Source organism: Phaenicophaeus curvirostris, chromosome 1, assembly GCF_032191515.1.
Source record: "Phaenicophaeus curvirostris isolate KB17595 chromosome 1, BPBGC_Pcur_1.0, whole genome shotgun sequence".
Taxonomy (NCBI): Eukaryota; Metazoa; Chordata; class Aves; order Cuculiformes; family Cuculidae; genus Phaenicophaeus; species Phaenicophaeus curvirostris.
In genome coordinates, this window is record NC_091392.1 from 110917647 (window position 1) to 110932658 (window position 15012).

The 15012-nt window shown below is 38.4% G+C and overlaps 2 protein-coding genes across 3 annotated transcripts in view; one reads left to right on the top strand and one right to left on the bottom strand.

Annotated features, from left to right (window-relative positions):
- Window positions 1–565: 565 nt before the first annotated feature.
- Window positions 566–6571, top strand: N6AMT1 (N-6 adenine-specific DNA methyltransferase 1). Its single transcript, XM_069870922.1, has 6 exons — window positions 566–732; window positions 2396–2485; window positions 3126–3216; window positions 4078–4161; window positions 4856–4997; window positions 6010–6571. The coding sequence occupies exons 1-6, from the start codon at window positions 590–592 to the stop codon at window positions 6114–6116; spliced, it is 657 nt and encodes a 218-aa protein (XP_069727023.1). The 5' UTR covers window positions 566–589; the 3' UTR covers window positions 6117–6571.
- A 2352-nt stretch (window positions 6572–8923) lies between these two features.
- Window positions 8924–15012, bottom strand: part of LTN1 (listerin E3 ubiquitin protein ligase 1) — a 33305-nt gene continuing 27216 nt past the window's right edge. Inside the window, exons 25-31 of one of the 2 annotated variants that reach the window (XM_069870909.1) lie at window positions 14299–14485; window positions 13706–13877; window positions 12363–12583; window positions 11795–11880; window positions 11571–11679; window positions 10803–10970; window positions 8924–9997 (exon numbers count right to left, since the gene is read on the bottom strand). In XM_069870909.1, coding sequence (XP_069727010.1) covers window positions 9935–9997; window positions 10803–10970; window positions 11571–11679; window positions 11795–11880; window positions 12363–12583; window positions 13706–13877; window positions 14299–14485 — 1006 coding nt within the window. In that variant the 3' untranslated portion in view covers window positions 8924–9934. The remainder of the gene's footprint in view (window positions 9998–10802; window positions 10971–11570; window positions 11680–11794; window positions 11881–12362; window positions 12584–13705; window positions 13878–14298; window positions 14486–15012) is intronic. The other variant, XM_069870900.1, reaches the window with a different exon arrangement.

Genomic DNA, 15012 nt, shown 5'->3' on the forward strand with positions numbered 1-15012 from the left:
TACCCTCGTGAGGAAGCTGTAAAACAGTCCCTGCCCAGGCTTCGTACTAGAAGGTCGCTATACGGCCTCCTCAGAGCCTTCTGCAGGCGCAAGAACCCCAACTCTCCCAGCCCGTCCCCACAGCAGAGCTGCTTCAGCCCTCGCACCATCACGGTAGGAGGGCACAAGTGTGTCTGTGGGCTTTGTCCTAATGCTTGGGGAATACTGTCAGGCTTGGCGCTGTGACTGCTTCCCTGGGGAGCTGTTCCAGCGCTCCCTGACCCTCTGGGTGAGGAACCTTTTCCCAGCGTCCCACCTAACCCTCCCCTGGAACACCTTCCCCCCCCCCACACACACGCTTTTGGTACCGCCCGCCCTCCCCGTGCCGCGGGGCGGGGCGGACGCTCCGCCCCCTCAGCGCCGCCAATGGCGCTGGGGGCGGGGCCACGCGGGCGCCCTCCTATTGGCGGCGCGAGTGTCGGGTCGTGTCCCGTCTCCTCCCTTCCCCCCCTCCCCGCGCTTTTGGTACCGCCCACCCCGTCCGTGTTCAGCGCGGTGGACGCGCCCACGCGGCGGGGTTGGGGGGGGGAGGGTGGGAGTTGAGGAAGCGATGGCGACGCCGGCGCTGCCCACGCCGCGCTTCGAACACGTGGGTCCGCAAGGGCCGTTCCGCGACGTGTACGAGCCGGCCGAGGACACCTTCCTGCTGCTGGATGCTCTGGAGCAGGACGCGGCCGGCCTGAGGGAGGCTCGGTAGGCTCGGCGGGGAGAGGAGGGATCTGCCCGTCCCCTCTGCCGAGAGGACAGGCTGAGAGAGCTGGCGGTGTGCGAGAAGGGAAGGCTCCGGGGAGACCTCAGAGCGGCCTCCCAGTGCCTGAAGGGGCTGCAGGAAAGGTGGGGAGGGGCTTTGTACGAGGGCATGGAGTGATAGGATGAGGGGGAATGGGTATAAATTGTGAGGGAGAAAATTTAGGTTAGACACGAGGAAGAAATTATTCCCGACGAGGGCGGTGAGGCGCTGGCACAGGTTGCCCAGGGAAGCTGTGGCTGCCCCATCCCTGGAGGTGTTCAAGGCCAGGTTGGATGGGGCCTTGGGCAGCCTAATGCAGTGGGAGGTGTCCCTGCCCATGGCAGGAGGGTAGAACTGTATCATCTTTAAGGTCGCTTCCAACCCAGACCAGTCTATGATTCTGTGAAACGTTCAAGGCCAGGCTGGATGGGGCTTTGAGCAACCTGATGTAGCCAAAGATGCCCCTGCTTCTGCCGAGGGGTTGGACTAGATGACATGTAAAGATCCCTTTCAATCTAAATCATACTATACTGGAGCACTTCCCGTAACAGGACAGGCTGAGACAGCTGGGCTTGTTCAGCCTGGAGAAGAGAAGGCTCCAAGGAGACCTCATAGCAACATTCAAGTGCCTGAAGGAGCTACAAGAAAGCTGAGGAGGGGCTGTTCACAAAGGCTTGTGGTGATAGGACAAGGGTGAATGGGTATAAACTGGAGAGGGGCAGATTTCGGCTAGAAAGAAGGAGGAATTTCTTCCCGATGAGAGTGGCGAGGCACTGGCACAGGTTGCTCAGGGAAGCTGTGGCTGCCCCATCCCTGGAGGTGTCCAAGGCCAGGTTGGATGGGGTCTTGGGCAGCCTGGTCTGGTGGGAGGTGTCCCTGCCCATGGCAGGGAGGTTGGAACTAGACGATCTTTAAGGTCCCATCCAACCCAAACTATTCTATGATCCCCACAGCTGTCACTGTAATTATAATCACCAATGCTGTTCATCCAGAGCTAGCTGAAATGCTCGAGGTATATTCTGTATTTAAGCACTGCTTTCATTGTGTGGCTTCATGGTGATAATAACACCTGTGGAGTTTAGTCTTGCTGCAATAAATGTGTAATAAATGCTGTAGAAACGTAGCCTGTACTATTGAGGTTCTGTATTTAATGTAAACTTTAATGTTAGGCACCCAAAGTGGCTTGCGATACCCAGGAATTGCCTGTATGAGCACAAGGAGACCTGGCAGCCATCATAGAATCACCAGGTTGGAAAAGACCTCTTGGATCATTAAGTCCAACCATTCCTGTCTGCCACTAAACCATGTCCCTGAGCACTTCGTCTACCCATCTTTTAAACACCTCCAGGGATGAACGTGAAACAGACAAGATTTTTTGGGACATGGTTTAGTAGGCATGGTGGCATTGGACAGATGCTTGGAGTTGATGGTCTTGGAGGTCTTTTCCAACCATTATGATTCTAACATGACTTGGGCTTTCAGGGCAATGGGAGCAGCATTTCAGCCTCTTTGGGACAAGAGCTCTTTGGCAGCAGGTTTCATAACACTGTCTTTACTAATTCTGCGTCTGTTGCAGGTGCTCTTACATTTTACCAATAAAAGTCACCCAGAGTCTTCTCTCTTTAGAGTTGAGATCTGCCTTGAAATAGGATCTGGATCCGGTGTGGTTTCAGCATTTCTAGCTTCTTCCATTATCGGACCCAGTGCACTGTACATGTAAGTACAATAGCACTTAATTAAACCATTGCATGTGACAGTATGGAGTACTTAGCCCTCACATATATGCTTCTGATTTTTACCTTTTAAAAAAACTATTCACAAAAATGATTAGCTCAATTCTACAGATATAGAAATCAAAGCAAAAAAAAGCCTGAACTACTTACTTCAAGTTCTCTATAAAATAAAGAATTGTGTGATTAAATTCCATTTTCCCGCTTCTTAGACAAATAGCTAAGCTTACACTTGTGTTTGCTGGGTTGACTTCTATATTTTAGCCACTGACTAGTCTTACTGGGTCTGATGACATAGTGTTAGTTACCTGGGTGTTGGCAGTAACTGAATTTTATTAGAGACTTGTATGCTTATATAGTTATGCACAGTTAGCACTAAAAAGAAAATCGTATACTTCTGCTTTCAAACATTTAAGTCATTAAAATTTCCAGTGTAGTGTTGAGTGGTTTAGCTGTTGATATATCATGTGTATTTTATTGGCTTTTTTTTGCTATTTAGTTGCAAAGTAAAGGATTATGGGGAGGATATTTTCATTGAGAGCACATAAATTAGCATGTGGTTCACAGGTTTAAACATCTAGATACGGCAGCCAGTAACTTAAGACTTCATAATGTTTTGCTTTTAGCTGTACAGATATCAACCCAATGGCAGCTTTCTGTACACAGGAGACAGCTCTGCTTAACAATGTTCACCTTCAGCCAGTCATTACTGACTTGGTAAGATCGATGTTTCCATAATTTCTTTATAGTTTTTGTAGTTTGTTTTATAGGGTTTTTTAAATTTTTTTAATTAGAGATACTGAGAAGTAACTTTAAAGTCTACAGCAAACATTTTCTTAATAAGCACAGATGGAAAAAAGAAAGAAAACAACAAAATCCCAAAGTGTTTCTGAAAGAAGGGAAAAACAAACTACTCATGCTCTAGAATTCAAATATAAGCTTTAAAAAATCAATTTAATTTATTTAAAAATTAAATTATGTAAATACTGTTTGGGAAATGCTGCACAAAGAACTCTGCCGTGACCTTACATTATCATAGCCTTTCCTCTAATGCTATGTAGTTCTTGGTTTTCAGCTCTTCTTGTTTCTTATAAAATCTTATATGGCACAAAGCTTAAGTTTCTCATCCCTTTAACAAGATACTTGTTTAAAGTACCCTGAATATATATGTTTATCAAGGGTGATTAAGATGAACAATAATAAATGTGATCTAAAATGGATGAACAACTGCTCATACTTGAGAACTGAAAAATTGGTTATTCACTTTGGGCAAAAAATGTTAAGTTCTTTTATATCTAACTTAAATGCTGAACTGCATAAAAATAAAGTACTGTCTTTGTGTGTGCATTTGTGTCTCTTGCTCTTCTACATCCCATATATAGTCTTAAGATTATTGAAATTATTCTGCTGTGCCCATGTACTACTTCTTGATTCTTCTCTTACATATAAAAAGTAAAGTTTAGTGTTCCTGAAATGCTTGGAATATCCAGGACTATGTTAACTGTATTTTTACAAAGTGTTTACATTCTTTATGTTTAAAAAAAACAAACACAAAAGAATCATCAACTTCATCTGTAGGTTAAAGGACTGTCTCCAAGATTAAACGGGAACGTCGACCTACTGCTATTTAATCCACCGTACGTGGTAACCTCTTCTGAAGAGGTAGGAAAAGATTGAAATACACAATAAAAATGGTATTTTTACTGCCAGAGGCAAGATGGTAAATCAAATAAGCTCTGGTATGAAAACTGCAGGTTTTTTTTAAATAGCAGAGGATGTTGTAGGACCAGCACTGTTTTAACAGCACTGATTTAGTGAAAGTGATTTACTAGAGCTGCTTAAAAAGGCTATATGGAAATAAGTGTTGGTAGCTGCTGCTTCTTAATACTCAGTTTCTCCACCAAGTGTAAGCCCTGTAATGATTTCTGTTAGGCATGCTAAGATATTCTTATAGAAGCTGTCAATGAAAAATGCATTTGTTCTTTGCAAAGTAAATATGCTCTGCTGCTGTAGGCTCTGAATCTCAAAGCTGGACCCAGGAACACTTAAAAGGCCACCTTCCATTTGGCAAACAAGCTCATGAAACATCACCAGAAAATATATACAAAGCGAATGACAAAATGTAGCTCTTTTTGTTTGAAGTTCTATCTTAAGCTGAATTAAAGTACTACGTTCACCATCTAGGCAGTAGTTTTGAAGTAATTTTGCTGCATAAACTAACCTGCTGAATCAAAGTTTGTCAGATTTCTAATGGCAGGCACGTAGAGGTAGACATTATGGTGATCTTGCCCTTTTAAGCACCACTGACACTTCTATCATTCTGTATTAAGACAACCTTTGCATTCATTCTTCCTAGGTGGGAAGCCATGGAATAGAAGCATCCTGGGCCGGTGGCAAAAAGGGCAGAGAAGTAATGGATAGAGTTTTTCCATTAGTACCAGAGCTACTTTCACCAGGAGGATTATTCTATTTGGTCACAGTTAAAGAAAATAACCCAGGTGATCACTTCCCTTGGACCATTAAGTGTGCCAAACCAGATTTAACTGTATTAAAACACTGATCACATCAGTGTTGTGTATGTTATCAGACTTCAGTAAACAAGTAGTACAAAGCATCAGTTGAATCTAACATGTGGCAATAGCCACTAATTGAAGATTAACAGCATGAATTCATATAGGTGCTCTAGGTCATTTCTCAGGATTGCTATAGACAGCTTGAGTATATCTGCATGCTTCGTACAAAACAGGGCATCTCTGTGGACTCATGCTGCTCATCTCTCAAGCTTGCCTGGGTGTTCTGATTTACAGAGCAACTTTTACATAACCTCATGCCCCTTGGAATCCTTTTTGTGAATTATGCATCCAGTGTATTGTAAGCTAGACCAAAAATAGAAGGAAATTTATCAAAACGAAAAACTCTCTGGGCTAGTTTGGATAATGATAATATGTAGATCCTTAACCCAACAGCTCTGCAAGAGTTTAATTCCAATTCTGAAGGGTGACTGTTAAATTTTCTGAACCAAGTAACAAAGCCAGGGCAACACTTTTTCTTGAAATAGAATGGTCCTGTAAAGCCAAAAGGCAAAAGCATATAGTTGGAAATGTGAGGCCTTTTGTTTTGACATGTGTAGACAAAAGATTCAGACTTGTTCCTTCAGATCTCATTCTTAATAGCTATACATTGTCAAGTAGTTTCAAGAAGATTCTTCTTTCACACTTGATTGATAAGGCAGCTTTTGGAGAAGGCCCTACAAATTTCAGTTTCTCCTACAAACTAGCTTCATAACTGCCATTGCCATTGATTCCAAAATACAGAACTTCAGTTAGTAAATTGTAAACTATTTCTTCATGGTGGAAGACTACTTTGCATAAAAAATTACTGTTTTAAACAGTAAGAGGACACAGTTTGTAGTCTTTGCTTTACAGCTTATATTTGGTAGATAGTGTAGCGTTGCCTCTTATAGCTGGTTTCTATATAAGTTTGGTTCTAACACTGCACTTTCAATTACAGATGAAATTCTGGAAACAATGAAGAAATGTGGCTTAGAAGGCAAGCAAGTACTTTCCAGGCAAGCCGGACAAGAGTTGCTTACTATTCTCAGATTTAGGAAGTGTTGATAACTCCTTTTATCCTTCAAGCTACTAGGCATGCAATTGAACACCAGAGTATTGAACTTGTCAAATCAGTTTTTACGCCAAGATTTTCACTCGTGTAACGTGTATACTCACTTCTCAATTACTGCAGTGAAACTGAACAGGACTTTTATTTATTTTTATTCTGGATGTTAACCAGCTGTTATCTGTTGTCAGAGGTACAGTGATCCTCTGGCTCTCCACAGAACAGTTGTGAGGGAACTGTGAAATACTCTACCCTGCTGCATTTGCACTTAAGCACTGAAGACTTTCCTCTGTAAATAGGTATTTGTATATTTGTTATTGTGGCTTATTAAAATAATGTACTTGGTATAATTCTTTCTGTTCTAATAGCTACTCTATACCTATTCTAGGTTTATATTTTGAATCAATGTTACTTATTTTGATATAGTATAAAGCTACCCAAAAAACTTCTCTAGGAGACTGAGAAAAGGAGTTTCTGGACAGGCAGGGTAACACATAAGAAAGGTAGGTACTGTTTGCAGAAATGTGACTGCAAACCGAGCTGGACCATTTGAAGTATATTGCCACAGTGGAATGTGAGAAGCTGCTTTTGAGTGATAGCAGTCAGAAGTCAAGTCATGCTGGTCTGGCATAAAAGTTATTCCTTATACCATCCTGTAGAAAACACAAAGAGGACTGGATAGCCAGAAGCGTACAGTGGTGATTGTTTTCCATCCAAAGAATCACCATTTCCCATCATAGAAGACTACTGAAGAGCAACACTATAATTCAATTCAACAATTCAGAGTGAATACATCTGCTTAAGTAACTTTTCTGCCACTTTGTGTTTGTATAGACAAACGTGAATGAGAACACAAACATGCAGCAGCAGGGGCTAGAGGGAAAACTCAGATGTCACGTGACATTTATGCTATATACAAGAAATTCTAGTACTTGAAACTACTGAATCTGAAAGACGTTTCATTGACCAAAATTAGGTTAGACTCGGGACTTGCCTTCTGAACAACTTGTCTAAGGAATGCCAGAGTTGGGAAAATAAGAGAAAACTTTGCGGCTACCTATGGAATAACATGTTTCCACAGTTTTCCACTGAAGAATTCAAGCAAAGTTTTGTTCTTGCAGCACAATACCAGCTCATCAGTTCTGAGAAGTCACGCTTCAGGCCAACTACTTCCCACTTCCAGCACCTTTTTGACTTGATGACAGACCCTTTGTTAAGCCTTTTTTTTTTTTTTCACTTACAAAACTGTTAAGGAGGGGACATTTTATGTTTAGCAATTTTGCTTTTATGTTAAGTCATGGGTTTTGAGGTTATAATTACAGTCGTAGGGCTGTTTGAGTAAATCAAAACGCTGTGATTCTTAGACCACTGTAGTTTTATGTTAACCACTTGTGTTTACAAAATTAGGTTGCTGAGCAAGAATCACAACATAAAAAGACAATTTTAAGATGTAATCAATATACATGATAGAATCAAACTACAAGTTTAACAAAAGGAATTTTTGGTTAATCTGTCTAGCATTCAGTTACAACTAAAGAATTCTTCAAAGAGGTAATCAGAGATAAATGGGGGACGGTCATCTGGCACAGTAGGCCACAATGCTCAACAGCGTATGCAGTGGTTTGTAATTTAATAAAGGACAAAATAACCAAAATCAGAACAGAAGATTAGAACAAAAAGTGTAATAAAACATAACATGCTTTCAACAAAACACAACTGCACTGAATTATCAAACCAAACAAATGGGTATTTGGACAAGGAACTACGTGTATCCACTTTATCCTGGCCTCACTGTAATGCTGTCTGCTGGAACTTTAGTGCAAGTACTTATCAAAATGCAATCCATGTTCGAATGTAGGGGAGTTCTGTAAGAACAGATTCCTGTTATGCTACCATCACCCTGGTGAAGACTGGGAACTAGTGACAAGCTAGGTAACTTTTTAAGATTTTGAAACTTGCCATGCATACACTGAGGTCTGCTCATACACGTTCGTGTTTGCCAGGGCACACCTATTGCCTTCTCTAAGAAGACCAAAGAATGCATCACTGTTTCTGGAGAGTTTTGGGAGACATATTGCTGCATTCAGTGCACATGAGAATAAGCTGCATAGTAGGTAGAGACTTTCTGTCATGTCAAATTTCAAAGAAGAATGCAAAAAAATTCTCTTCCCTAGACTTCTAGGCACTGCTTTCTCAGCAAGTATCACTGTCAAAAGACACACTGCTGATTTGCAAGCATGTGCAGTTCTAGCAGAATCAAGGCAAGAGCTCTCCACCAGGCTGGTAGTAGTTGACAATTTGCAAATTAGGGTCTGTGAGAAGAGGTCAAGGTGGCTCTTTTCAAGCTATACCTGGTTAACCACAATTGGCCTTCAAATCAGTTCTTGAACTTGCAGTTAACTATTTTAGAATAATTGGTCTTGTCTGAAATAAACTGATAGAACAGAGACGATCCTGGAATTTTAGTATCAGTAATTATGAAAACAATACAACTTGCTCCTTAATCTCTGTTTTGAGTTGCACCTTTTCAATACCAGTATTCTTTCTATTCTCTCTCAAAAAAAAAAGGCAAGAAATTTCTCTGGAAGCTCAGTGTTTCCTGTTAAAAATAGACTTACATTATTAACAGCTAAAAATCATTTCTAGAGCTGTCACCTCAAAAGAGACCAGCTTTGGGAAAACACAGAGAATCTAAAAAAATAGCTACTGAGGTACAGCCAATTGACTATCCTATAAACTTGGCATGTGAAATTTTATGCTCTTCTGAAAGTCCATTACATAGAGGAAGAGACAGCAATCCAGAAACTAGAGATTGACAAAATTCATTTATTCCCCCTTTATCAAAGAAATACGCCACAAATACCATCTAAGTTAGAATATATTAGTATGCTACTGCTGTTAAAAAAAAGCATGAAAAAGTGCATAGTTGAAGACTTAAATTCAGATACATGTCACGTTCACTTAAAAGTCCTTATTGTTATGGGACAGTGGAAGTACAGTGTACGCTCAATGACAGTTAACTTGCCAGTTAATGAAAATACTAACTGAAATAATAAAAGCAAGAATTGATTACTGTGTATGCCTTCTCTTTAAAAACCAGTTGTCAATAAATAGGTAGTGTTTTCCATTGTCATGCAGGAATGATTGTATTCTCTCTCTAATTACTTGGGCTTCCAAGTTTTCATGGTTTTAGGGCACTGGCTGGCTGAGGGCTTTTTTTGAAAAACGAGACTAGGAAAGGCGAATGTTCAGTTTATAAACATGTTAATGTAGAGCATGCTTTGTTTAAAATGTATGCTTTAACAGATGGTTATCACCCTAGTTCCATGCCTTAATGTCTAACAGCAACAACATTCCTTTTTCTCCAATAAGAGGAACTATTACAAACCCATTATAACCAAAAATTAAGTCTTTATGCCATATAGGTTAAATTCACCTGTTATATTAAGAGGCACGATCCGAGTTAAGTGCATAATACCATGTTAGAATATACCTAAAATAAGAGGTTTTAATCACCTATGCAGTGGCCTAAACACAACTTCTCAGATATAACTCTGCATTATGTCTGCATTTGTAACATATCTCAATGCCTTAAAAATATACAGATTAAAATAAATTACTCTTCTATATTTCTTTATATCAAAGAAAAATCTCCAAACTTACAAAAAACAGTCCAGAGGTAAATATGTGTCATATCCCACTAGTCAAGAATTTAAAGTAACTGACATTATTCCAAGTTAGCTTCTTTCAAAGTACAGTTTATTGCCTCCTCTTCATATATTACTTAGCTCACAGGAAGAAGAAAGACCATTTTATTTCAGAAAAATATCTCTCGGCAGAGTGGACAGGTGGATTTGGTGCTGGATGTGAACCATTTGTACTGAAAGAGAAATAGGATTGTTTAATATATGAATACAAGCTGAATATCAGGAACACTGGCTTATCACCAATAATAACTTATTTGCCAATGAATGTAACTATTGAAACATTAACTATACTTTGAAAAAAAAAAAGAAACAGTAAAAAAACCTTTCTACCTTCCCACTTGTGTATGTATGCATGCATATATATACAAGTATTGCATGCATATATATACAAGTATTGCATGCATATATATACAAGTATTGCATGCATACAATACTGAAGTTTTATTCTAAAAGACCTGACACAAAGGAATTCTCATCCAGTCTCATTTTAGAATAAAAATTTAGCATTTTTAAAGCAGTAATAATTCCTGTATTGTATGGCTAAACAGATGCCAGCCTATTCCAGTGTACTCTATAATCATACAGTTAGTGCCTGTGATGACTTGGATGTGGTTAAATGTTAATTATCCAGATCAGCACAGTTTATTGACGGGCATGCTGCATAAATTCAAATTTAACCCTTTCTATCCCTATATCTGAGCTGATAATAAGATGCCGTTGCTACACCCTACAAAGACGTAATTGCTTATGTCCTAAGTGAACACAAAACAGTTATCTGTGAAGTGTAGCGATCCCTTTCTCGTTACATGCCGTTACAGCTTAGCACAAAAGCTATACAAATAATTTATGAGTTGTTCAGTTAATCCCAGATACTTCAACAACATAATAAAGGACCGATAGTATTACAGCTGAAGTTCCCTGTTCAAACTATAAATGAATATTTTGCCTATTTTAAAAAAATTTAGTCTAGGTACTTACCAAGCAAGCTGAATGAAACTTCTTCTTGCATGTTCTGCAAGCTTTTTTGGGAAGAGAATAGTTGGAACCATGAATGACTGAAAAACAGATCATGCAATCTTCAACGCCCTCAAAGTGTTTATCCACATTATTCTTCCACAAAGATAAGCCTTCCATAATACTTCCGTTCTAACATAGGGAAAAGAGCTGTTAATACTGTAGAATTCCTTCAGAATATTCTTACTCATTAGCGCATGAAGGAAACAAAGCTTAAAGGCTTTATAATCTGAAACTATATACAATATATGCAGTAAATGATTTATGAAGATAACACATGAAAAATAGATGATAGACAAATCTATAGAAATGCAAGCATTCATCATGAGAAGGAGGCACTTAGGAACACTTTAAAGGGCATTTTAAAATTTTCAGTCACTGTTTTGTTCTAACCACAAATGTTGCAACTACAGCAACCACCCATGTACTGTTTTCTTCGGTTGGTTTTGTTTTGTTTCAAATTATTGTTGAGATGGCATTCCACAGAGGGCAAACACTGGCCCATGTCTTAAGAGATCTATATTTTCAACTTTGGCTATGGATTTGATTTTACCTCTCCTTTTTGGCATCTGGAGAAAAGCAGATGCTAAGTCTAACCAATTCCATGAAGTCCTCCGAGATCTACTGACAAGATTCCGTTATACAGATCTAAATAATATTATATTACGAGGAATATTTTTCTGTTATCAGGACTCTCAAGTTCAAAAAACTATGGGCTTTCTCTAAACTCACCTGATGTGTAAGATATGTGCTTAGCTGTAGCATCCAATTGCGCCATTGCTGTACAGCCACACCGACCCTCTTTCCACTCTCAACTGTTATTGAACCCAATGGGTAATTTCACAGAATCACAGAATAACCAGGTTGGAAGAGACCCACCGGATCACCGAGTCCAACCGTTCCTACCAAACACTAAACCATATCCCTCAGCACCTCGTCCACCCGTGCCTTAATTTGATGGAAGCTGTATGATTAGTTCAATAAATATATCGTCAACTGAATAGGTAGCAATAACTTCCCGTGCTGCCGACCGAGCTTTTACCTATAAAAAACCCACATGTATTAAAAAAACTCCAGAGAGATACGAACCACCTCTAGTTTCTCTTATTATATATATATATAAAACCCATAAATATTTGGCTACATACATTAAATAACTGCCTTATAAAATTATTTCTCAAAGAAAATAAAAATCAACTCATATCTCAACAAACCAAAAACTACCAGCCATTTTTCAATCTACAATTTTTAATAAACCAAGAAGTATATTGATAGCAGTATCTTCCACTTACCTCCTCAACTTCTCTAACATTATAAAATACCTTCTTTTCTACTTTTTTCAAAACACAGTATTAATAAACATCAACTGAAATGGTCAAAACCAACCTAAATTATGTTTTCATCAGGCATATAGAACAAAAATGCAATCATATAGAAGACAAATATAGTCTGGTTCTGAGAAGTAACGTTTCTTAAAACGTTTGCAAAATAATGAAGTAAATAAAAGATCAAAGTCTTACTAACCGTCATGCCATTAAATAATTGTGTGCTAGTCTGAACAGAAGATATTTCCTGTGACGAAAGCACACTGCTGACATATTTGCTTGTAAATTTATCTACAACATTGAAGATGCGTTTCTCACAGCTGTTCCACCAAAGCCTGACCATGGCCGGCAAGTCTTTCAGTGTTACATGGTAGACAGAGCAGGCCAAGTGCGGAATCTGGGATGACAGGACTCCTGTCCCTGGTAGAGAAAGAAAGGATGTTGAAATACTCTACCACATTAGTAACAAATGTTGGTTCCTCCACACCACAAACAAAAATGTGATACCAATGTAACTGTGGTAACTGGAATTTCACGTATATGGTCCTTCTATATTTGCTGCTGTAAGTGCTTGTTTGATTCTGCCTTCCTAAATCAGTCTGTCTTCTTTGTTTCTTAGAGTAACACTTCACAACAGGAAATTAATCTTTTAATTTAGAAATGAACTCCAGGTGGACTACCAAAGATCAAGGATAATTTTATATTCTAGAAATTATAAAACACTGACTTTGGAGTGGAAAAAAAAAACGTTTGGAGTACATCTGAGGTTTGCAGTGTTCTATGGCAGTGCCTAAAGAGATAAGGGAAATCTTTCTCTTGGGATGTCTTGTTAGTAATTCTTTCTTGCTGTCATCCATATAAATTGTTCTGCAACATACAGTGATGTTCGGGGAAAAAAATAAGAAATGGAAACTCACTATCTTTGCTTACATTCATATAGGTACAGAAAATAACAATTTCAATGAAGTAACTTTAAAAATTAATTATCTTTTTAATGTTTCTTAGCTAGAAAAAAACAGCATACCTTCTTTCATCATGGTTGATTAACTGGGTCTTCTGAATAGTGATGAAAGCAACACAATTTAACATCTTAAACATTTCAAAGAATATATATTTAAACATTTTTTTTTAATTTATGTATTAAAATTAAAGAAAAAAATAAAATTCCATTAAAAAATATCTAGAAGCAATGGAGATCTCAGAAGAGACATAGACTTTTAGTATTTTGACATCTTTGCATAAATTCAGGATTCAGATAGTAGCAATGTATTATTTCTGCCCTAAGTAAAGAATCTAAGCATTTCCTTATTTGTTTTCTTTTTTTTTTCCTTAATTTCTCAAGGAAAAAAACATTTGAATTTTGGTTAAGTTTCAAGTGGGGAGTGTTAGCCAAGGATTTTTAAACATACGTATGTATTTGTGTGTGTGTTTATCTATTATACAGGTAAGATTATAGAAACATGTATTTTTAAGCAGAAAAGCATATTTAAACTTCAGCAATAACAAAACTCTCTGAAATGCACAAATAGGATTTTTACTAACCTTTGACATCTAAACGAAGATCTTCTGTAAAGAAAGTTTTTGTGTCCTTATTTGGAACTTCTGAAGCTGGCCCAGAAAGGACAGGGTTTTCAGGCATAAGCCTGAACAAATGATAAAGCAGTTTATTCAAGCTTTTAGTTCTCCTAAGGTATTGCGAGTAGAGAACTCGTAACTGGTAGTGATAAAAAAAAAAAGCACAAAATACAGGTGAGACTCAGTATAGCTTACTCTGAAAAAACAAATACGTTCCTGTAGATATGAAAAGCAAGACTGGTTCAAACTATTAGCAGCAATTTAGTTCTCTGCACCACTCTGAATTATTAGAACATCATAAAATGTAGCAAGCTTCTTTGAAAATGCAAGAATCATCTATTCACAAATCTTAATTTTTTATTACTCTAATAATAACATCTTTAACCATTGCACCAAGGAAATCTAAGTCTATTGATGTTTTCAGAATTCCACTAATTCCACAAAAACAAGAGGTATGAAGATAAATAATTAAAAGAATAAAAAGAATGGATGAAACTCAGCAAGATTACAACCAAATAAATATGTTAAGAAATTCAGTTAAAAGAAAAAAGAACATATACCTGAGAAGAAGCTGCTTTGAAGAAAGCTAATGTTAACTTCCAAGTGAGAAGATATCCTAGAACAAGGCAGAACTCATCGCTCAAGGGTTGAATAACTGCAAATTCTCCAACTGGAATGCATTCCAGAATGTTTTCTAGCAAGAGTTCTTCAGTGGCCAGGACAGACATAAGAGCTGCTGGAGGTGATCTATGGAAAAATGTTATCTGACACAGTGAACTTAAGTCTTGAGCAGAGCATTGCCTTAATTTATATTCACAGCTTTCCTAGAAAAGTCATGTTAGTAAAGCCATGTATGTGGAACAAGAAAAGGGGCCTTTTATTACATGAAAACTTACTTTCAGATTCACACATTAGTGATAGATATTAAAATCCCCCTTGAGAAAGGGACAGTTGGTGTTCTTACCTCTTACAAGATATAAACTCTAGGCTGATCACTCATTCTGAAAGTATTCTGTGGCTGAGCTGATTTAAACTACATCATAGACAGCTGACTCACTTGCTCTCTTTGTCAAGTCATACCAACAAAGCAGCTACATCAACAGTGGATTTCCTATCACTGAATAGGTTTGGACTAAAAAGTCTTTTGCAGCTCTGTAGTAAGGGAAAGTATTAATCATTGAGCTGAGATAAAAAAGATTTTACAATATAAAGAATACATGTTGGTACTTACTCTAGTAACTGTACCTAGAAAACAACTGCAAATCTTGTTTCCA